The sequence below is a fragment of the Podarcis filfolensis genome (genome assembly GCF_964270895.1).
Source record: "Podarcis filfolensis genome assembly, chromosome: 8".
NCBI classification, from domain to species: domain Eukaryota; kingdom Metazoa; phylum Chordata; class Lepidosauria; order Squamata; family Lacertidae; genus Podarcis; species Podarcis filfolensis.
This window is the reverse complement of record NC_139611.1, coordinates 81,012,605-81,036,427: the sequence shown is the minus strand read 5'-3', so window position 1 is coordinate 81,036,427 and position 23,823 is coordinate 81,012,605. Positions and strand designations below refer to the sequence as shown.

The 23,823-nt window shown below is 43.8% G+C and overlaps 2 protein-coding genes across 3 annotated transcripts; one reads left to right on the top strand and one right to left on the bottom strand.

Annotated features, from left to right (window-relative positions):
* Positions 1-675: 675 nt before the first annotated feature.
* LOC310768889 (galectin-4-like) lies at positions 676-18,610 on the top strand. 2 transcript variants are annotated; one of them, XM_083627785.1, is made up of 11 exons: positions 679-1,027; positions 2,018-2,106; positions 6,314-6,509; positions 8,215-8,334; positions 10,082-10,132; positions 11,630-11,677; positions 12,972-12,995; positions 13,158-13,187; positions 14,187-14,275; positions 16,718-16,883; positions 17,980-18,610. In XM_083627785.1, the coding sequence occupies exons 1-11, from the start codon at positions 1,001-1,003 to the stop codon at positions 18,121-18,123; spliced, it is 984 nt and encodes a 327-aa protein (XP_083483911.1). In that variant the 5' UTR covers positions 679-1,000; the 3' UTR covers positions 18,124-18,610. The 2 variants fall into 2 exon arrangements, with proteins under 2 accessions (XP_083483912.1, XP_083483911.1); XM_083627786.1 differs by lacking the exon at positions 12,972-12,995 and having other exon boundaries at positions 676-1,027.
* A 548-nt stretch (positions 18,611-19,158) lies between these two features.
* BLOC1S3 (biogenesis of lysosomal organelles complex 1 subunit 3) lies at positions 19,159-21,359 on the bottom strand. Its single transcript, XM_083628135.1, has 2 exons — positions 21,249-21,359; positions 19,159-19,985 (listed from the first exon to the last, which is right to left on the bottom strand). Exon 2 carries the CDS (start codon positions 19,972-19,974, stop codon positions 19,399-19,401), a length of 576 nt encoding a protein of 191 aa, XP_083484261.1. The 5' UTR covers positions 19,975-19,985; positions 21,249-21,359; the 3' UTR covers positions 19,159-19,398.
* Positions 21,360-23,823: the final 2,464 nt, after the last annotated feature.

The window sequence follows — 23,823 nt, the reverse complement described above, 5'->3', positions numbered from 1 at the left end:
CATGGGCATAAATAGGTCCCTCAAACTTTTTAGACTGCGTCCCATTGGCCACATTGTACCCAGCCTCGAGGGACCTACCAATCGGGTGTTGTGGCTAACCAACTGTACCCACCCACAACACAGGTTGTCCAGGTCTCACCGCAATACGTGCCCTCTTTAAGGGAGGACCCAATTTGTCTCACACAGGCGTTTGGATGGGCAAATCTGTCAATTTTGATTTCTCTCAGTTTCTCACATTTCCAGTCAGACATTTCCACATCAGTTTGTGACTTTAAAAAAAAGTCCTCATGAATATCCGTCCACATCTTAGTGCTTAGTCCGAATACACACCTTTTTTTCTATGCAAAAGATACATATTTTTACAAACCAGTTTCCCCTAATAGAATGCATTTTGTATGTTATGGTCCCTATGATGAGCATTTTATGTGCACCTTTACATCAGTACCTGCATTTTTTTAGCACATTACTTGGTTGGAGAACTGCATTGCAAAATTCAGAGAAGTCCAAATTTCAAAGGATGGCTGTGTTTCGGATCATGTATTGACTCAAAAAGTACGAAGTTCACCTTCAGATACAAACTAAACAGAATTCTACACACACCCAATCCCTAAACAGAACTTTCTCATTTGAGCTAGCAGATAGTAAACCTTTGCCTGCTTCTGTATTTCAGTGCAGAGTGCTTTAATGGCTGCAGAAGAGGCAAAAATTCAACAGATAACCCTTCTCTCCTCCCCTTGCTGCACCTTCATGTTGTAAAAAAATGTATCGTGCCAGAAAAATATGCGGTAACCAGTGTTGTTGGAGCAGGTTCATTGCTATCTCTTGGGTCCCTGATCATAGCTTTATTCCCATTTGATAAAAGAACAAACAGTGGCCAGTTTTGTACCCGCCTACTTTTCTGAGGAAACGAAACTTAATTCTGCTTTAGCACGCTTTTCCTTATCCTTCAGAAGGGCATAGAAAGAGAAAGACCAGGTGCTGAGATCCAGGAAGCTCCAAGATGGCTTTGCAGCCTATTTTAAACCCGGTGAGTGTGGAGAGTGTGTGTAAGAGGGGAAAGCTTGATAAGGTGGTGGTCAGGAAGACTGCATGGACATTTTCTAAGAGGTTGTGTCTCTCCTAAGGATGAACTAGCCGGGAGATCTGACTAGCCCTTCCATGTCTCCTTACAGCAAGCTTTCTATGTGCATCCTTACAGCTAGGATTGAGCTGCTGTAAGGATAATTGAGTTACAGAAAAACCCCAGAGAAAATGCAGACCAGAAGCGGATAAGGCTTTTCTTGGCAGGGAGATAAGTAATGGGAAAGCTCAGCTCCTCAATTTCTCTGGATTCCTCTGGACTGACACTGTTTTGTGGGAGAGATTCAAGTGCGTACCTGAACTTTAGGTTTGCACAGTTAAAGTGGACTGAAGGGCTCTGTTACCCTAGTGCAATAAATCTGCTTAACAAAGAAGAGCCCTTTTTGTGGTTTGGAAATGCGTTGAAAAGTATGCGATGAACGAAGTAGCAGCGAGAAACATGTAAGCTTCCCGCAAGCAAATTGGGATGGGTGCTCATTGTAGTATAAACAAATTGGAACAAATGCTCGGTAAAAACCGGACATCGCCTAAGCTTCGTGTTAGCTCTGTGGAAGTGTATCAGGATAAATGCTGAATAACCTTAGCTATGTTACCTCAACCAAAAGGCATGGTAAGAAAAAAGCAAGGCAAAATTTAACGTGGTTGTGACTCTTTGCTGCCTTCCAGTCAATGCAATCTAAGTTGCCCCTGAGGTCCCTCACTCCTTGTGCACTACCAAATTTGAGTCAAATCTTTGCCCAGAATGTCCCCACCACCAAGTTTGGAGCCTTAAGCTAAAAATGTGTATTTTGAAAACAGGACTTTTAAGACCATTTCCATTGTTTATCACACCAATGATATTCAGAGATATGTAACGCCTGGGGAGATTATACTTGAGTTTGGGGAATAGGGACCCAGCAGATGACCATCTTTTTCTTTTCTTTTTTCTGCCCCACAGAGCGTTCCCTTTACTGGCCCCATTTTTGGGGGTCTGACTGAGGGGAAGATGATTGTAATCCAAGGGCAAGTCCGGGTTTCTGTGAAAAGGTTTGTCCTGCTTCCACTTAGCTCTTTGCGCCTCTCCCGCCTCATCAATACCTTTTCCTCAAATTAGATTCTCTGTTTCTGCAGTCTCTCCATCTCCTTCCTCTTCACTGACTTTCCCCCGCTTTCCCAAATTTCAGAGAGTGCCTCACATTTTGCATTTAATGTGACGTTGCTCTGTCAGGAACAGCCCTAGCATTGGGCAGAGTAAGTTGGTTGCCTCAGGCGGCTGAAATTTTGGGTGTTGTCAAGACAAGGCATTAAATCACCTCTTATTTACTTTTATATTTATTGAGATTTTTACTCCTGGGGAGATGTGAGATTTCCTGCCTCAGGCGCCATAATAACTTGCCCAGCCCTAGGTAACTTTCATGTTGACATTAGAGGAGGTGTCATTCGCACTGTGCCTCAGGGGACAAAATATATTTGTGTGAACAAGGAACCAAGAGAAAAAACAACATGGGCAGTGTTTTCCTTTTGGAATAGTTTCCAGAGCGATTAAAGCCACAACTCCATCCAGCCTTTACTATCGTTATTTTTAGCTGTTCACCACAAGTGAATAAGCTGCTTCTGCAGTGGACTTCACCGTCCATACTGATGTGGTCTACCCCCGAACTTGGAGGCTTTTACATCAAGCCCTACCCTGTTACCAGTATTCTTGATTTTAAGAATATCTGTAGAAATATTACAATTTACCAGTATTTAGCCACAAAAGGGATTGGTTCCAGGTACTAATGCCCAGGCAAGAACATGTAGTTTTCCCCACAAGGGACCCACATTTTCCTCCCTCTGAAAGTGTGGTGCAGTTTTTAATCTACCTCTCTCCTTTAGCTAGGGTGGTCACTTAGATGTCACCCCAATTAAGAGGAGACAGATTTGCCCAAAATGTGCAGAAATCTTGGGTTGTACCTAATGCTAGTCCTCCTCAGAGTTAGACTCATTAAACCTAATGGACAAGGCTAATGTAGGTTCACTATTTTAAGTGGGTCTCCTCCGAGTATAATTAAGTTATAGAAATCTGTGTACCATAATTTTATTTTAAAAAGACCAATACATCTGCTCTCATTATACAGTAGTGGGGAAGACTGTGAGCAGGTGAGCTATGTGCCTACGTACTCCCAGGTGCTCATTGCTGATGGGCCCCTGCAAGGTCTCCCTACTGGCTGTTTTTTATCATTGATTAATTAATTAAGCTTATTAGTAGCGCGCGCACACACACACACACACAACCCAGACAGCTTACAAAAATAAATAGATAACACATACATTAAAACCAGCATAAAGCAAAACAGAAAAAGCTAAAACTCATTAGTATTTTAAAAAGGCATGGCTAAAGCATTCTTCTAATCTAATGTTTTAGGCCACGGGTAATTCAAAGCCACAGGTCTGGTGATAAGAAATGTTTTTTTGCCTGGTGCCTAAAAGTAAGTAATGATGGCAGCAGGTGAGCCTCCCTGAGGAGAGCATTCCACAAATGGGGAGCCATCACTGAAAAGGCCTTTAAACAGGATTTAGACCAGAAATCCCTTCAAACAGAGGACTGTCTTCTGTTAAGAAGGGCATCCTACCTGCTGGAAGAGCAGCAGGATTAAGGATTTAGGGCTCATTCCAGTGAACACTTCAAAATACCCATAGGCCATCTTGTTTGGTGCTGGTTCTGTATATAGCATAGCTCATGGTACTTGACGCTAATTTCTGTGGAGAAATTATATCCCTTTGATAGTAAGGGATTTCATTTTTAAAAGAAGCAACAATTTACCAGTTGCTTGAAAACCAGCCCCTAGTAATGGGGTGCTGTTCTTATACAGACATGTGAGGTAAATTACCAGAAAACCGCCTGAAGAACAATCCTCGGCTGCCAATATGGCAGCTCCTCCACCTACACCTTTGCCCATTACTGGTGGTAAATGGGAGTGGGGATGCTGCCATAAGCAACCATTGAATGGTCTTCAAGTGTTTTGTGGTAATTTACCTCACACAACTGGCTTTCAAGCAAATGGTAAAGTTTTTTTTTTAAGGAAGCATCATTCAAAAAAGCCTTTCTTGTGTGAGGGATTAGTTACAGATAGTTACAGATGTCCTGCAATAAACCCAGATGCCAACTTTGCTGCCACATACACCCGGACAACACCATTACTGGCCCCAACAACATCACACATACCATCTCGGGACTATTTAATTGCTCATCGTCTAACATTGTATATGCCATCAAATGCCAACAGTGTCCCTCAGCTCTCTATATTGGACAAACAGGCCAAACCTTACGCCAAAGAATAAACGGACATAAATCGGACATCAAGAATCACAAGACAGAGAAACCAGTAGGAGAACACTTCAATCTCCCAGGACATTCTATACAAGATCTCAAAGTAGCTGTATTACTACAAAGGAATTTCAGAAATAGACTGGAAAGAGAAGCTGCTGAATTGCAACTCATTACCAAACTTAAAACCATGGAGAGACCTGGTCTGAACAAAGACATTGGATTCTTATCTCATTATACATGACAAAGCCATTTTTCACCTTCTCACCCCTTGCTTTTTCCTGTAAGACCTATTGCAGTCGTTAAGAGTCGTCAACAGGCTCATCACAGCTATCTGCCAATCACCCATTCCCACCACCCTTCTGAGTAATACCCCTCCCCACCTTCTCACTATATAGAAGGATCTGGCAACTTCTGTTTCAGTGTATCTGAAGAAGTGTGCATGCACACGAAAGCTCATACCAAGAACTAACTTAGTTGGTCTTTAAGGTGCTACTGGAAGGAAAAAAAATTTTTGTTTTGTGTGAGGGAGATACTGATTTGAGGGTGCTGTTGAGACGCTTCTTTTGCAGCATTATATAATGAGATTGTTGTTGGGTTTTTGTTTGTTTTTTAAACAAAGTTTTATGACTTTAATCTAAAGAAGCAGGAAACTAGTTCCTGGTACCAAAGAGGACTTTGTCTCTTGAATAGCACCCTGTCACACAACGAGCCGCTTTTGAAACTGTAGGAAGTCTCAGAAATGGTTTATGTCATGAGGCAGCTTGGGGAGAAGATCTATTAAAAAGGCAGAAACCACATTAAGCTTCCCCATCCCTTCAAGTGTGTCAAAAGTAGCTATTTGGGGATCCCAGCCTAAATGGCTATTTTAAAATTTATTCTTATTTTATTTTAATATTGTGAGCCATGTTGAGGGTCTGCACTAGGCCAAAAGGAACTTCACACAAACAAACAAACAAAATAGGGTGGGCAGGAGCAAAAGTGGTCAGGGTCCCTGTACCTTCAATAGGTATATTGAATATGGAACTTTTCTCACCCAAGCATGACAAATCACACAACATATGCACAGTTATTAAAACAAAGCCCTGTAATTTATTTTGCATGTGGCTATATATATTGTTATTCACTCAGAATGGTAGGGGTGGCTTGAAGTGGCATACTTTTGGGTTTTTTTGGCAAATATTTTTATTGACTGGCTTTCTGAACATACAATTAACAAACATTATCCTAAAAAGCATGGTGCTTCTGTGTGAAGTCCAGTAGATTAACTTAAAGAGTCTCTCCATGGGTTGATGGAGGAATTATCGTGTGACTAAGCTCTGTTAACATATGAAATGAAACAAAACTATGTCAGTCATTAAAAAAAAAATATAGCCTTCAATCTTCCCTTTAACTTTTCAACTAAATCAGTTTGCCAAATGTTTGCATACCACCTGGATAATGTTAGTCCTAGAGTAGTTTTACTAGTACTTATCAGCCGTCGAGCCGCCACCATTAAAAATGTAAGGAACACCAGGATTTTGATTATCAAATATGGCCAATGATGCTAGTTGAGGAATACAATTTTTTTGCCAGTCTCTTCAAATTTATTATTATTTTTGGTCCACCATACATTTAAAGTGCCCTCAAAGAACCTCCGGGGAACTGTAGTTTGTTATGGGTGCTGGGAATTCTAGGTCCTTGAGGGGTAAACTACAGCTCCCAATGTTCTTGGGGGAGAGGACTGTGCTTTAAAGAGAAGGTGTGTACGCAGCCTAAAGCTCATTAAACAACACAATCTTTTATGCACCTTCATGGCTCCTGCTCTCTCCGAATCACCCCTTTCCCCTACTCTCCCCTCCATTTCATCTCTCCAGTTCATTCCCTGCAGGTGTGGTCATGGTCCACCAGCCCACCTGCCCATCTCTTCCCACTGAGCTTCAGCCCAACCATCCCCTCATATTTCAGATTCTCGGTCAATCTAGCGTGCGGCAACGGCAACATCGCCTTCCACTTCAACCCCCGTTTCGACGAAGGCCGAGTCGTCGTGTGCAACACTCAGCAAGGCGGCCGCTGGGGAGCTGAGGAGCGGGCCTACAACATGCCTTTCCAGCCAAATATTTATTTTGAGATGATCATCAACGTCAAGAGCCACTGCTATCAGGTGAGGAGGCTGGAGAAGCTGCTCCAGCTCGCTGTCTACCATGCAACCCCTTCGTGTCTCGCAGGGGGAGGACTTGATAATTTGCAAGTGCAAGATTTATCTCCAGCATCGACTCCGACTTGGCTTTATGTTTAGGCCGGCAGAAGACTGGCCCCATAGCGGTGCAGCAATAGAGCTGCTAGCACATTTGCAAAGCTAAGCAGGGGGTGGTTTCATATTGGATGGGGAGCCTCGTGTTGCAGTTCTTGCTTTGCAGGGGGTTGGAGTAGATGACCCTTGGGGTCCCTTCCAACTCTACAGTTATATGATTCTATAAGAGATATGATTCTCCATTCCTTCCCCTCCCGCCACATTCCCGTTAGAGATGCAGCTCGGCTGACAAGAACGTTTTGGCAGGGGATGATGATAGTGAAGAAGAAATATATAAAGGCTGTATAAGAGCTGTGCAAGCTGGCCTGATGTTGCAATGAATTCTCATGAGGAATTAAAACAGAAATGAACAGACTGATATGCAAATTGTGGAGAAATGAACTTAGGACTGGAAGAATTAGAAACCTGCAGAAACTTGAATGGCTTTATTTGCCCATCCCTAACCACAGTAAGCGTGTAGCTGGGAAGTGAAGTGTTTAGGGGGTTCTGTGCATACTTTCATGCTGAGGGGTGTGGCGCTTGTACAAGTGTGGGCACAGCCTTCCATTTCAGGAGGGCCAGGCTTCTGAAAATACTGTACTCATATGTGAGTTCTGCTGAATGGGTTTCCTCACAAGTCCCGTTTGTTTGATAGCTGCTACCACCTAGTGGGTGAAGTAGAACAAGGGTGGAATTCTAATCCAAGAAGAAGGTAGACTGCCACAGATCATATGAGACGTCCAGTACAATGAACCAAACTGTCTCCTTGTGGGCTGTCATTCAGCTTTAAGCAGCTAGGCCAAGAGAGAACCCAAACCAACATAGGACATCAATCAATCCAAGGCATTATGGTGATTGCTGTAGTCTGTATAATCGTGTTTGGGGATGTATTTATACTTATAATAATTTTATTCAAGCAACCTTTAAGAAATAAACTTGACAGTGGATTTTCTAAATCTTTCTATTTATTAAATCTTGAAACCATAAGAGGAGGGGGGCCATGTGTGCACCACCAAAAAAGGAGACACAGATTTGCATAACGTTTGCACCTGCCATTTTGCTATGATTTGAATGGAAATATCATCCATCTCGTCATAGTGGGGAGGGCAGGGGCAGTGTGTCACGTTGTGTCACCCGAGGTGAAATGGGAATGTGCTGCACTGCCATGCTACACCTCTTCCTCCTCCTTTACCTGGGTTGCCCATGAAGTGGCAGCAGCATCGGTGGGTTCCGGCGAGATTTGGCAAAATGTCACAAAATCTTGCCTCTTCTCAAAGGGACTTGCCTAACCAGTTCCTCAACCTCCTCCAAACTCATAACAATAAAGTTAAATGCTAAGAGTTACTTATATCCAGTTGTAGTTCTACACAGAGTAGACAACTGAAATTAATGGGCATGATAGTCAGTTTAGTTCCATTAATTTCGATGAGTCTACTCTGATTATAATCTAGTTCAACTCACTGACTCCAACACCTTAACTAGGTTGTCCCTCCAAGTTCCACCCCCGGATTAGGAGCACAAATTCTGCCTTTTGTTTCCCAAGAACTAACCTCACCTCCTCCTTCCATTATTCTAGGTATCCGTCAATGGCAACCACTTCCTGGAGTACAGACACCGCCTTCCTTTCCATGAGGTCCAGACACTGCAGATCAATGGAGATGTCTCTTTGAACTGCATCAGCTTTGCTGGCACTAATGTGAGTTGCACAGTTTCACCTCTTACACCTCCCCCAATTTCAGCTTACCGTGGTGGATCATGTACCTTGTAATGTGGGCAGGAGCCATTTGCAAATCAAAGGAGAACACTTAGAAATGCGCCAGTCTAATTTTAAAATGAGGTGCTGGCAACTGGTGAGATAAGGAGTTGGAAGAGACAAAACATTTGTGGTTGCAGTTCTCATGCGAGCTTGAACACTAGAAACAAGATGCAGTGAATTTGTATGAACAACTTACCCTTCTTGGGGAGCAATCCTGGGGAGGGATGCTGCAGACCTTCCTCTATGCCAGAGAAGGTGGTTTGCAGACAGACTCTTCTTCCTCGTGGTGGCAGAAAACTTAGGTGCCATCGGTGCTGTGCTCTGCCATTGCTGCACCAGCGGTGGCAAGACCAACAATGAACTCTGTTAGGGGCATGCCAAGCCTCTGTCAGAGGAGGCTGTGGGTGTACAGGATCCCAAGCCTCCTTGTGTTTTTTTTAAAATAAATTTTTATTGATTTTCCAACATATATTAAAACACAATACAACTGACAACACATAAACAAACAAACATATAAACACGTATAATTTCATAACCTCTTTTTCTTAAACCTTATTTCAACGACTTCCCCATACCTCCCTTTTCTGCATCCCTGTTTTAAACTTTTCCAGCAACCCCTAATTTCAATTACTTATAATTCACTTTCTTTAATCCTTTTTCTCTTACCCAATTATTTGTCACTGCAATTCTGTTTTACATTACCCATGACATTTTAGCACTCATTAATTTTACAACAGTTCTTAAGATAAACTTTAAATTTCTTCCAATCTTCTTCCACCGTCTCTTTCCCTTGGTCGCGGATTCTGCCAGTCATCTCAGCCAGTCCCATATAGTCTATCACCTTCGTCTGCCACTCTTCCAGCGTGGGTAGTTCTTGTGTCCCCAAGCCTCCTTGTGACCCCAAATAAACCTTCAGTTGCATTGCCTGGCATAAGCTTTGGGACCTTGGCAGAATTTGACAGAATTCCACACACACACCCTGTGTCCCATTAGGATTGTTCTGTAAGTTATTTTTTGAAACGTACTTGCTGTGCGTCTTTGCCAGTTCTTGAAATTGATTTCACAGTACCCGTACTGAAACACAAATATTTGAAACAGAAGATTTTGCTTTATATCACAAGGTGATCAGCAGGGTTAAGATTCTTCTTGATTAGCCTCTGCCTGATATGTGTACAAGAAAGTGGGCAGCTGGCAGACCTCTCAGAGAAGGCATTCCATAAATAAGGTACTACCACCAATAAGGCTAAGTTAAGTTTCAAATTTTCAAATATCAGGTAAGAGAACTGTGAGAGACATGTCTGAGGATTCTACCAGAAGTCTCATGGCCCTGTTACCCAAGATGCTGCCAGTTGGAGTAAGCAGAATGGGCCAAGCTGCATAAGTGATCTGACCTAGTACAAAGTGGCTTTGTGTGCTCATACTTAATCTTAAGAGGGCATAAGAAATGCAAACTTGCTTCGGAAGCAAACAAATAAAAAAGAAATTTTTTTTTTGCTTTGGAAGCCAATAATGTTATTTACTCATTCATATATTTACTAATGGATGTATCACTTTAAGGTGGCAGTTGATAGCTTTTGGATCAAATTGGGAAAAGAGACAGTGCCAGAAGGGCAAGTTGTGTTGTTGTTTGTTTTGTTTTTTAAATAAAAAAATAGTTATTTCCAAATGTATTTTTATTGTGTTTCAGCCTCCACCCCCATACACCCCTCCTGCTTACAATGTTGTGACAGCTACCACAGTAAGTAGAAACCTTTAGTTTGTTTGCATCTCTTTGCTTTGCAAATGCAGTAAGGGGGGCTGGCTGGGGGGGGATTGATTAGTACTAGTTATTTATGTAGCAGTTTCAATGTACAAAGTGCATTGAATGTACAAAGTACACTAGAGTGGTACCTCTCGTTACGAACTTAATTCGTTCCGGAGGTCCGTTCTTAACCTGAAACTGTTCTTAACTAGAAGTGTGCTTTTGCTAATGGGGCCTCTTGCTGCCACTGCACTGCTGGCACATGATTTCTGTTCTCATCCTGGGGCAAAGTTCTCAACTCGAGGTAACTCTTCCTATTTAGCGGAGTTTGTAACCTGAGGCATTTGTAACCTGAGGCATTTGTAACTAGAGGTACCGCTGTATTACATTTACCTTCATAACTCCTTGCAAGGTAGGCCACTAGTTTTCCCATTTTCCGGGTTGGAACGGAGAAATAAGTGACTTATTCAAGGTCACCCACGGAAGACCTAGCCACATAACTGTTGAGCACATGGTTCACTGGGGGAAAATAGCTGAGAATCCTGTTTGTGTTCACATTGAACCTTTACCTCCCTAATTCTTGGAAGCCAATCACGGAATCACTGTTAGAGGAGCCTTGTAGACTAGGAGAACCTCTGCCCCCCCCCCCGATATTGCTGAACTGCAACTCCCAAGCAAATGTGGCCAGAAATTATGGAAGTTATAGTTCAGCAACATCTGGAGGACCAAAGGTTCCCCACACCTGTTGTGCAGATCATCTGGGCCAACCTTCTCCACTGTTCAGCACTAAGGCCTTCCTAGAACAAGGCTGTCTAACGTCAACTTGCAGACCTCCAATAAGCACGAGCCCTATGACCCCATATACGTAACCAGTGGTCTCATACCCTGCGTGGCTCGGAAATTCTCAGAAACTAAAAAAAAAAATCAGTTCAGTTTTGAAAGCAGTGGTTTAAATCAGTTCAGTCTTGAAAGGCTCAAAATGACATCTAGCTATAAGCAAACAGACAAAACCCTGTGTCTTGATCTCAAGAACCATCATGCAAAATTTTGCTACGATATCTTAAGAGGTGTCCAAATGCACAGTGAACAGGCAGACCACTTTGTCAAACCACTCTGACCATTAAGAAATTTATCCTAACGTTCAACTGAAGTCTACCCTTCTGTAACTTAACATCTAGTTCATTCCCAGGAGCAAATGAGTCTTTCCCCTCTTCTTTGTGACAGCTTTCCAGATATTTGAGCAGTGTTATCATATCCCCCCTTCAGTCCTCAAGGTTAAACATACCAACAGAGTGCGCCTCTGGGGATGAAGTCAAATGGCTGTGTTAGCAGCACTAAAGTGACCTCTGCCTGCAATAATAATAATAATAATAATAATAATAATAATAATAATGCTGAAACTGCATCCCAGAGCTAACAGAGTCAAAACGCTAAATATCCTTCTATCAGTGCAAAAGTTAATGCTCTCTTAATGATATATCTCTTTCTTTTCAGGTTGGTGGTATGTTTGCTCAGCCGAACTTTGTGCAGCCATCATTTTCTGTGAGTAGCTTCGTGGAAACTTCACAGATCCTATAAACTACTGGGCTAAAGGATGGGAGGCCTAAGGCACAACCTGGCACCCTGATTCACTCACAAATGGTGACTTGTGGTTGCCGCACAACAACACAATCCTGTTGGCAAATGGGAAGGCCCACAGCTCAGTGGAAGCAGGGCATAGCTCCATGAGAAAGATACATGCTTTTCCAGGCAGAAGGTTCCACAGGTTGCAATCCTATACTCAGTTACCTGGCTGGGAATAAGTCCTGTTGAAATCTGTGGGACTTTCTTCTTCTTCCATTTTTTTTAATCTATGTATATACAACATGAAGAACAGTTGTAGGGAAATTCTTCTTCCATTTGTTTTTTAATCAATGTATATACAACATGAAAAACAGTTGTAGGGAAATATTAGAAAAAGAACAGAAAAACAAACCATGCATATGGTAAAAGTAAAGGTAAAGGGACCCCTGACCATTAGGTCCAGTCGTGGCCTACTCTGGGGCTGCGGCGCTCATCTCACTTTATTGGCCGAGGGAGCCGGCGTACAGCTTCCGGGTCATGTGGCCAGCATGACTAAGCCGCTTCTGGCGAACCAGAGCAGCGCACGGAAACGCCGTTTAATCCACGTGCTTTAATCCACTTTGATTGTGCAAACCTAAATTTTCTGGTATGCGTTTTCAATGCTACCTGCAAAATAATGAGACTGTGGAAGAGTTTTGTTCCCTCCCACTGAGCTACGTATAGATCCACCCACTGGCAAGTCAGGATTGCAGAGAGGAAGTGAGGATTAGGAGAAGAATTGGGTTAAGAATTAGGGTGAGATGTTAAATGAGTAGCTGGAGTATTCATACATTCCAGAGTGATGATTTTCCCTTTCTTTCTTAGTATAGATTCTGATATTTCATGCAGGGCCCTTGCAAATAAAACATTTAAAATTATATTAAGGGGGAGGGTTACTTAAACTGACTAATCAAAAAGCAAGACTCAGAGCTTTTTTCTGGGGGGGACACAGGGGTACGCATACCCCTAAACATTTTGTGAATCTAATTTTGGCCTCACTAAGGGGCAGTATTTCAATATGGGTAGGAAAATGAGAATACGCCTAAACATTTTTTAAGAAAAAAAGCACTGGCAAGACTAGTCAGTGAAACGTTCTCTCTAGTTAGTGGACAACTCTGGAGACATTTGATTGCTCCACCTATTCACTGTGTTCAACAAGTGTTCCCTGAAACAAAAAAATTAATACAAACAATAGTTCTATATAAATTAAATGTTTTCTTTTCATTCTTTGCAGACAAGGAAGAAGAAGACGGCCCAGGTGTGTGGGTTAAAATCTGGGGCAATATTGTAGTCTACCTAGTTTAGATAAAGCAGGACTGCAGGGGTTCGGTCTAGACTGAATTTTGATGCTTTTCGGTTCTGCGATACAGTATTGTTATTGCATGGCCTTTCACTTTTTCTCTTCTTCATCTTTTCTCAGGGTAACAGTGGAATAACTTTGTCCAATCCTGTGAGTATATTGGTGTTCTGTTTTCTATGCCTTTTGGTTCTCCATCATAGATAAATTTAGAAATTTCTGCTCGTTTTTGACATAGATTAAAGATGGTAAACTGGCAGCCTGTAGGCCCCAAATATAATTTACAACACACCCACACAACAGATGCATCTCCTTTTGGCTATATGAAGTATTTTTGTGGCATTTTTTTCCCCCTGAAGCTCCTGAATCTGTCCACTCTTGGGAGACAGGACGCTTAGTGAAGACTGATTGGTCTGATCTTGTACAGGCATCAGGCCAAGTCTAGACATAGGTTGCATAGTTAGATTAGGGAAAGCTGAGTGTTAAGAGGCAGCAAAGCAGACAGGAGTCAAAGAGGGTCTGGGCAGGGCACAATGAAAGAAAAAGCTCAGTAAGCAAGTTCAAGAGGCAACCAAGCTGCAAATATAATCAAGAGATTTGCTCTGCATGCCAGCAGCTTCTCCCCTTAAGACATAAGCTATGACAAGTTAAAGAGATCCCATAGCACTACCAAGAAGATGTGTATATTCTTTCAGAAAAGACAAGGAAAATAGAAATAATGACGTTTGATATTTGCATATTTATTGGCACAAAGGCAAGGATGCAACTAAAAACTAAGAAACTAGTCCGTTTTTTGGTGTCTAGAGGCGCCTCATAATCAGAGGCACTAAACCGTACCTTGCTTTTCCCTGCTTCAATAGGGGCTGGAGGAAAGAGATACAGTGTGGGAAGGTTCTAGTAGCTCAAGATGTACTTGCATTTTAGGGCTAAGGAAGAGTGATTACAGCTGACTTGTAAATTGTGTCCTTTGGTTGCAACCAGCCTACCCAATTTCAGCCTCTGATAATAGATCAAGATCCACCTGTGCTGACTTCTGAATGCAGGAACATTCTTCAGATTCCTGGGTGGCTTCAGCTTCTGGGAGTCTTAGTTCTGCTTTGTCTTCTTGCTTCTCTTGATGAAGGACTGAATCCCTGTTGTTATTTTTTCCAGGCTGTCCCATTCCACATTGCCATCCCGGGGAATTTCACTCAGTTCCGCAAGATTACAATTGTGGGGAATGTGCCTTTTCACGCAAACAGGTGCGTTAGCAGAGGGGGCAATATTATACACCAACTTCCTACATTCAATTATCAAATGAAGTTGAAGCCAATCAGAAAGTACCGTATATACTTGTGTATAAGCTGACTTTTTCAGCACATTTTTTAATGCTGAAAAAGCCCCCCTCGGCTTATACTTGAGTGAGGGTCCCTTTCAGGCTGCTCCTTCCTCCTCTGCCTTTGCCACTGTCGGCAGCGGCGGAGGAACAAGCAGCCCGAAAGCAGCCCTTTTGGGCTGCTTGTTCTCACTCCGCTGCTGCCGCCACCAGCCTCCGCCTCTTGGCAGCACCCTAGGTAGGCTGGGGGACAGGAGGGGCTGGGGGGGAGAGAGAAGCCCCCTCTGCCGTGTGCGCATGTGCACACGCACTCTGGCCCACCAGGAGGTTTGTGGTGTGGTGAACCGGCTTATACTCAAGTCAGTAAGTTTTCCCAGTTTTTTGTGGTAAAATTAGGTGCCTCGGCTTATATTTGCGTCGGCTTATACTCGAGTATATACGGTATCTGTCAAATTATGTCTGCAGGTTCCAGAGATACAACTAATCTAATTCGCTTCCCTATCACATTTGAATCTTATTTTGCTGCCTTCTTACTACGTTTACCTTTGCTGTGTGTGGTTTTTCCAAAATATTTATTTCTTTCAGAGTAATTTTCTTTCTCAATTGGCAATGACGTTGTTTGGGAACGACATGCAAGTGTCACGAAGGGTGGCTGATTTCATAACATTCACACATTCAGCAGAAGCTGAGCTTCTAGGTCAACCTGCGGCTCCTAGGTGCAGGTTTGCTTTTCTGCAAATGAGGACAGTAACGAGAGGCAGTGTGGTGAGCGCTGTGGTTCGGCTGGAGAGTTCAAATCCTCGTTCAGCCATGAAGCTCACTGGATGAGGTTGAGCCAGAGACTCATAGGGTTATTGTGAGGGTAAGGCAAAGTAATCTTCAAAGATGCCACCCTGAGTACAGTGGTACCTCCGGTTACGAACTTAATTCATTCCGGAGGTCCGTTCTTAAGCCGAAACTGTTCTTAACATGAGACGCACTTTTGCTAATGGGGCCTCCTGCTGCCGCCACGCTGCTGGCGCGCGACTTCTGCTTGCATCCCAGGGCAAAGTTTGCAACTAGGGGCATCTACTTCCAGGATAAGTGGAGCTCATTACCTGAAGCATTTATAAGGAGGATGGTACATAACCCGAGGTTCCACTGTATATTGGAGGAAAGGGATGGTACCAGTGTGGTAATACAAATCTGATCCAGGGCAGACTCAGGTCTAAAAAGATCATGGGCTTATCCAGACTTTCTGTTACATTGCGCTTTTCAGGCACAGATCTGGGATTTAAAGCTGTGTGTCAGAGTGATGTTGGTTGTTTCTGTTTTTTATCCCAGTGCTTGCCCTGGGAAAATCCGCATTTTACTGCTGAATCAGAGCAAATAAAAATCTGCAGAAAACCTGATTGCCGTAATCAGCAGTAAAGCGCAGGTTTCCCTAGGGAAGTCACCGGGACGAAAAAGAAAACCTGCTTGGACACTGCGCTTTAAATCCCAGACCTGTGCCTAGAAATGTGGCATAAAAGGTAGTCTGGATGAGCCATGAGTGAAATAAAAGCCAGATCAAGAAGTTTAGGCCAAACAGATGCAAGAGTGAATTATTTAAGATGGCTGTAGAGCAAGAAGCAGAGAAAGGCAGGCTCAAGAAGAATGTTTATCAGGTAAGTACTCTCAAATACCCATTTGTTTTGTGTATTTCTCGAAGAAACAGCAGATTGTAAATAGTCACTTACCCAGTCACTTGTGGCAAATAATGGAGAGTCCTCAAGGCTATGGCAAGAACAAAAATGATCAAAATAACTTTTTCTTTCTGGCCACATGCAACTAACAGATCCTATGCATATTTTCTCAGAACTAAATCCCAGTGAGTTCAATGCAGCCCACTCCAAATTAAGTGTACAGAAGAGGATAGCATTAGATATTTATATTGGGAGCAGCCAGGCTAGTAAACATTTTTAGTGGACATGTAACTTTAGTAGATTTATTTGCAAAGCTGTGAAGAAGTTATTTATTCCACCCACCCATTTTATAAGTTCTTGTAGGCAGGGGTTACATTTCCAGGTATGCGTGAAATTGTATATAGTGGGGAACACCATCTAAAAACCAAACTCCTCCAAGAATCTGCCAAACTCCATCACAATTGCTCCCTCCAAACCTCCTTTCTCAAACTCCTAACTCTCCACAGCCCTCAAAGGTCTGTGCAAAGGCTCCTGAATTGCTAGCCATTTTCCTGCTCTTTTCATGTCATTTTTGCAGTTTTTTGCAGTTAAATTGGCAAAGGATCAGGAAGACTTGGTTCTCTTAAGATCTATGCTGGGTTAAAAGTCGTGTTGTATCATTTTGGAGACCCCAGGAATATGCATTGTCGCCTCCTTCCTCCCAGATTCCATGTGAACCTGAAAAACACAATGAGCGGCAACATCGCCCTGCACATCAACCCCCGACTGAAGGAGGGAGCAATAGTCCGGAACACCTTCATCCACGGCAGTTGGGGCTCTGAGGAGAGGCACTTGACTGCCATGCCTTTCTCCTCTGGCCAGGCCTTCCATGTAAGAAATACCTTTGGGGAATGAGCATTTGCACTGGTTTACATTTCAGATCCTTGTCAGAAGGCACACCTCATCAACAATACCAACCTAGGTTGAAACGCTTACACAGAAGCTTCTGAAATTCTGTGGCAGCTATTAGTTTCAACAGCTGATCTTGGAAAGACCCTTCCAGCACTTTCCTTGCCCCCTGCCCTTTTAGCAGAGAGGAACTGGCCGCTTCCTCCTGCTCATGTGCAGGTGAAAACACATGAAGAAGGACCTTTGGCCTGATCAAGGAAAGCAGTGTTTATATTCCTGCAGCCATTTTACTGGCTTATACTGGCCTTTCCACATCAGACCATCAATTCCAGCATTCTGTCTCAAACAATGCCGTTTAAGCAGCTAAGAAGGGAGAGATTGCCCCCTCCCCAGATTAGCCTAATGGGGACTAAGGGGCTGGACTTTGCTTGGGACCAGAGCGCTATACAGTGGGTACCTCAAGTTACAGTGGGTACCTCGGGTTAAGTACTTAATTCGTTCCGGAGGTCTGTACTTAACCTGAAACTGTTCTTAACCTGAAGCACCACTTTAGCTAATGGGGCCTCCTGCTGCTGCCGCACCGCCAGAGCACGATTTCTGTTCTCATCCTGAAGCAAAGTTCTTAACCTGAAGCAATATTTCTGGGTTAGCGGAGTCTGTAACCTGAAGTGCATGTAACTTGAAGCGTATGTAACCTGAGGTACCACTGTACTTTTATAAAGTAGTGCTATACATCTGACAGGATTCTTGGCACTCTCAACAAACTGCTTCATTTTAGGAAATCATTAAACTGGTATAAAATTAGGGTTGCCATACATCCAGAATTTCCCAGACATAGCCGGGATTTGGCAGTCAGAAACAGTGTCCGGGCAGAAATCACCATGATGTCTGTGAAAATCCAGATGTATAGCAACCCATGTCAGAAGTGATTCTGCAAAAAAACCAACCCCTCAACAACAGTATGGCAACCCTAATGAAACTGATATAATGGATAAAACCTGCTCCATGCTTCTTGTTGTGCATCGATTATTATGGTTTGAAAACTCAAAATAAAACATTTCTTACTTTCTACCACTAGATGGAGATCACCAACCTAAAGAATAACTATCAGGTGACTGTGAATGGAATTGTGATATTCAATTATACCCATCGAATCCCTTCAGGACAGGTGGACCACCTGGAAATAGCTGGAGATGTGACCCTCTCCTGTGTGCAGTACTGACGAGTCTCTCTTCTTCTTACACAACATTTTAAATAAGCTATCTTGAAAGAGAAAAGCAAATACGTTTCTGTAGTGCCTTTCCCCCCCTGTGGATCAGCGCTGCTTCAAACCACGTCAGGCATACCTGACCAGCAAGGCTAATGTTTACTATTATGGCTTCCCTACAAGGAACCCTGGGAATTATAGTCTGAAAGGATCACTTGCAGAAAAAAATGTGGTAACCTTGTGGGATACCTGTGGGTAGGGAAGCCATACTTGCGAAATCTGTTAAAACCCTTTTTCTGGTACTGATGCAAATATACAGGTGTTGAATAAAGATGTTGAATGGAGATTTTACTAACTGGACAGCAGATAGAATTTTTTTGTCTCAAATTCAGATAACCATTTACTTCTTCCCTTGTACCCTTAATCATACTTTGCAGTTATGTAAATTATGCTCATATGCCTCCTTGATGAAAAATAAATGCCAATGAAGATAAAGATGGAATGATACTTGAAACTGCAGCATTCAATGGTATTCCATATAGTTGTGCTATTTTTGTCTGAGCAGACTCCATAACCACCTGCAAAAGTATGAAGTAACGAAACAAGCTCACACAATTAACACAAGTTGTAACACAACTCTCTCATTGAATTCCACAAATACTCAGCCTTCTGTATTCAGAGGATTGTGTTTTATAAAGACACAACTAATTTCAAACCAGTCCTGTTCCACCACCATCATCATGGATCACAAGCTTGTCTTTTAAAAGAGGCCCCATGGAACATGTGAACTCTGTATCCGCAGGGCCTCTTTTAAAGGACTCACCCTGTACTAGTCACTTGCTTAATCACCTACATTAAATATGTCTGTAGGTGGGCAGGCTTTCCCTCTCTTTCTCAGACTATTCACATGTCACAAATGAACAGAGGTATGTGTGGACAGACATCGACTAGTTTTTTCTTTACATGAAATGGAAGCTTTTAGGGTGCTGGTGCGAGTATAAATATGGTAAGCATTAGCTTTAAAAATTCAATATACATTGAAGCACAACAAAAGATTTACCAAGAGCAGTTTAATTTTCTTTGACTCTACCATGCTGGACTATTTAGGCAAGATTATTACAGGATATACAAGTGTGATTGAAACACTAGGCATCAAAAGTTTTGAGTCAAAAGCTTCTATTCCAGTTTCTTATTGCACCTTATGGCCAGGGTTGCAGCAGTCTCTCTCTCTCAACACCTTTAACTGCCTGCAAAAAGCAGTTAATTGGCTAGCTATTGTTCTAGAACCAGCTAGGTGTTTACTGGAGGTAGTTCTATCTGGATATCAGGCAGCAGGTTGCAGCTGGTGATGATGTCTATCTTTTCTGCAACAGCACGCAAGTCCTCCAGGACAAGCCGGATGTTGTGTGATGCGCTGATGATGCCGTTTTGGGAGTTACTGAGCTGTCCAGTTATGGTCCCAATCTCCTTGATAGCAGTCTGGTACACTTGCTTGACGGTGCTGCTGACATCGTAGTACAAGCGGGCATTGCTCTCAATCAGCTTCTGCTGTAGCAAAGTGCTGTAGCGGCCGCGATGTCTGATACGAAGGGCAGGCTTCTCTTCAACCGCTGTGGGGGACCCCAGATCCTCATTCCTGAAAACAATCAGTGGCGGCAAGTCTGTGCTGATCAATTTAGGCTCTGCTTTCGGCCTACAGGGGCTTGCATCTTCCTCCTCATCTGTTTCAGAGGCCTCCCCAGCAATTTTTACGCCGGAAAGGTTGGGACATGAAGCCTGGGGTACGGAGGACAGATAAACCTCTTCCTCTGAATCAGTCTCTGAGGCTTCTCCCTGAACAACAGTTTTGTACCTCCGGGTGGCCATGTCTGCATTACCTAAAGAAACAAAAGCAACTTCAATTTTGAGAATTTGTGACGGAGCTAAGCCTACCAGGATAACCCCAATTGATTATATCATATTATGGAGCAGTAATTAAGAATAGGATGTACAGACAGCGCTGTTGATGTGGGAGGTTGATGGGGGGGGGGGCTATACAAAAAATGAGGGAACTGCTCCACGAATCCTCCATGTCCAGAGACCAGTTCCATCTATGTACTGACAGATGAGAGAAGATAAGAGGGGTGGCTCCCTCCATCATCCCCTCTGTCATCTTCTCAGGAACAGCTGTCTAATCACTGTTGGAGACAGAGGTGAGGAAACCTCAGACTTGGGAGGCTAATGTGCCCCTCCAAGCCTCTCACATCACAGCTTCGCATCTTCCTTTTGTCCGGCTGGAAGGTGTCCTCAAACTCTGTTTATGCCTCTCACTTTCACTCTGCCCACCGTGGAAATATGGCTCCTGGAAGTTCGCCCAGAAACTTCCTCCACACTCACAATGCCAGCAGCCCGATAGCATACCATTACCCAATCCTCTCACACGGGTTACCCCAGGGTTGTTACTTTTAACACACCACCACAAACAAGATTTATGTAGCATTTGCTAATTTAAATCTATTAAACTGTTTGCTTATAAAAACCTACTGTAACATAAATGGAAATGCATCTCACCGCAGCGGTGAGATACCATACGTCTCACTTAAATAGTTTTAAGTTGCTCTGGGTTGCCTTGGGCATGATAAAGCAACTGATGAAATAATATTAGTAATAATAATAATAGCGAGAAAGACTGTGGCCAGGCTACCTGTGTGGCTGCTCAGTGTGTACTCCAGGTGCTAAATGCAGATAGGAAACGTCAACACACACATACATACACCCCACTTCATAGAATCAGAGAACTGTATAGTTGTAAAGGAACCCAAGGGTCATCTAGTCCAGCCCCATAAAATGCAGGAGTCTTTGAACTGGATGCGTTGCCAACCCAGCTCAAGCAAAGATGAGACCCCCTTGCAGAACCAGCCGCAGCACCTCCCCACCCTCCTCTCCTCTCCCTTTTTTCTCTCACTGCCTGACCCAACGGATGCCTACTCGGAAGTAAGCGCCACTGACTCCAAGGGAGCTTTATCCTGAAGTAAATGCACACAAAACTGCAGCTACTCTCTGTCTATATAGATACATATATGCAGCTGCTGCTATTATTAATACTGCTCCTCCTGCCTTACGTACGGAATACCCCCTTCCAAAAAAATTCCAAACTCAACCTTTCGATCAGGAAGAAGCGTCTCCACCTTTGAGCTGGTCACGTGACACCGACGGATCACGTGCCGCAGCAGCTCTTCGATTTATGTTTGGAGGTTAAAAAAAAAGCAGCACTTAGCGCATGCGCGCTGGCGGCTGGAGGCTGGCGCGAGCCGTCCTCTTCTCTCAGCCAATCCTTTCTCGCCTCCGCCTCGCCGTCTTCGCCTTCCCTCCCTTCGCGAGCCCAACCGTCGAAAAGTTTTGAGCTGAGGAGAGGCTATAAAAGGGGCCGCTCGGCTGGTGCAGAGCGCGTTTCCCTCAGCGCTAGCAAAGTGTGTGGAGCTATAAAGGGCGGGGCGGGGGAGAAAGGGAAGGGAAAGCTCAACGGTTGAGCCAAAAGACGCACTTAATTCCTTATTTTTATTTTTATTTTCAATGCAGAGTTACAACAAAAATTACAAACATTGAATCCAAAATAATACTGTACAAACAAGAAAGAAAAACAGAACACACAAAAAAGAAAACAAAAAAGCACGCATCTACAAATAAAACCGTATCATTCTAATCTAGTCATTACATACATATACACATATTGACTTTCTTTGTTCTAAGACCTCAAAAAATTTACTCCTTCTAAATTGTTGTGTCTAATGTAGATTACTTCTATCTTTATACTTTTTTAACGCCATTTTTCCTTTAACCCTGTAAAGCATCATTCATTACATACTTACTTAATTTCATAGAATTTATACACCGATTCATCATAAACAGTCACCCTCAAAGTGAATTACAAAGAAACCAAAAATCTACAATTCTACTTTAAAACATGCCAAAGTTAACATGCTAGCACAGATTAAAATGACCTTGTCGATTTACTTTCTGACATTAAGAGCCGTTCGAATGGTCTTCGGAAGTTGTGGACTCTCCTTCCTTGAAGGTTTTTAAGCAGAGTTTGCATGGGTGCTTTAGTTAAGATTCCTGCATTGCAGGGGTTTGGGTGAGATGACCTTGGGGTGCCTTCCAGCTCTTAGAAGTCTATGACTCGATGCCTTCCTAAGGATCTGGGTAAAGGTAAAAGTAAAGGGACCCCTGACCATTAGGTCCAGTCGTGACCGACTCTGGGGTTGCGGCGCTCATCTCGCTTTATTGGCCAAGGGAACCGGCGTACAGCTTCTGGGTCATGTGGCCAGCATGACTAAGCTGCTTCTGGGAAACCAGAGCAGCGCATGGAAACGCCGTTTACCTTCCCGCCGGAGAATTTATCTACTTGCACTTTGACATGCTTTCAAACTGCTAGATTGGCAGGAGCAGGGACCGAGCAACGGGAGCGCACCCCATCATGGGGATTCGAACCGCCAACCTTCTGATCGGCAAGTTCTAGGCTCTGTTGTTTAACCCACAGCGCCACCCACGTCCCTAAGCATCTGGGTAGCGTTGCCTAAACAGGAATGCTTTTAGCAGGCACCGAAAGGAGTGCGGTGAAGGCGCCTTCTGGATCTCAATAGGCAGGGAGTTCTAAAGGGCAGGGGCCGCCACATTAAGCGATCAGAGTTCTTGGAAATGTGGAACGGAGGCTCCAATGCTTTGGCCACCTCATGAGAAGAGAAGACTCCCTGGAAAAGACCCTGATGTTGGGGAAGATGGAGAGCACAAGGAGAAGGGGATGACAGAGGACGAGATGGTTGGACAGTGTTCTCGAAGCTACCAGCATGAGTTTGACCAAACTGCGGGAGGCAGTGGAAGACAGGAGGGCCTGGCGTGTTCTGGGGTCATGAAGAGTTGGACACGACTAAACAACAACAAAGCACCACAGTTGCAGGAAGCCGCTGGAGGGGAAGAGGGCTCTTGTGCTTGCTGGTTTCCCATGCAGGCAACTCTTCAGCCGCAGTGAAAACAGGATGCTGGGCTAGATGCAGGGCCAGATTTAGGTTTGATGAGGCTCTAAGCTACTGGTAATGGGGCCCTTTGTATGTCCAGCTGTCCTTTGTCAACAACAAATTGTCGCTGTTTTTTGTGTTGAATATACAGTGGTACCTCTGGTTGCGAACGGGATCCGTTCCGGAGCCCCATTTGCAACATGAGCAGAACGCAACCTCTGCCTGCACATGCGTGGGTTGCAATTTGCTGCTTCTGCGCATGCGCGTGACATCATTTTGAGCGTCTGCGCTTGCGCAAGCAGCGAACCCAGAAGGGACCCATTCTGGTACCTTGTGGGTCGCCGCGGGATGCAACCTGAAAAGATGTAACCTGAACCGAACGTAACAAGAGGTATGACTGTATGCTATATGGTAGTTTATGGACCTAATACAGTGGTACCTCGAGTTACAGACGCTTCAGAATGAGAACAGAAATTGTGTGGCAGCAGCATGGCGGCAGCAGGAGGCCCCATTAGCTAAAGTGGTGCTTCAGGTTAAGAACAGTTTCAGGTTAAGAACAGACCTCCAGAACGAATTAAGTTCTTAACCCGAGGTACCACTGTATACAGTGGCGTAGCGTGGGGGGTGCCAGGGGTGCCGGCCGCACCGGGCGCAACATCTGGGGGGGGCGCGAGTCCAGAGGGAAGGGACAAGTTCCTTCCTCCGCCGGGCTCCCCGCCGC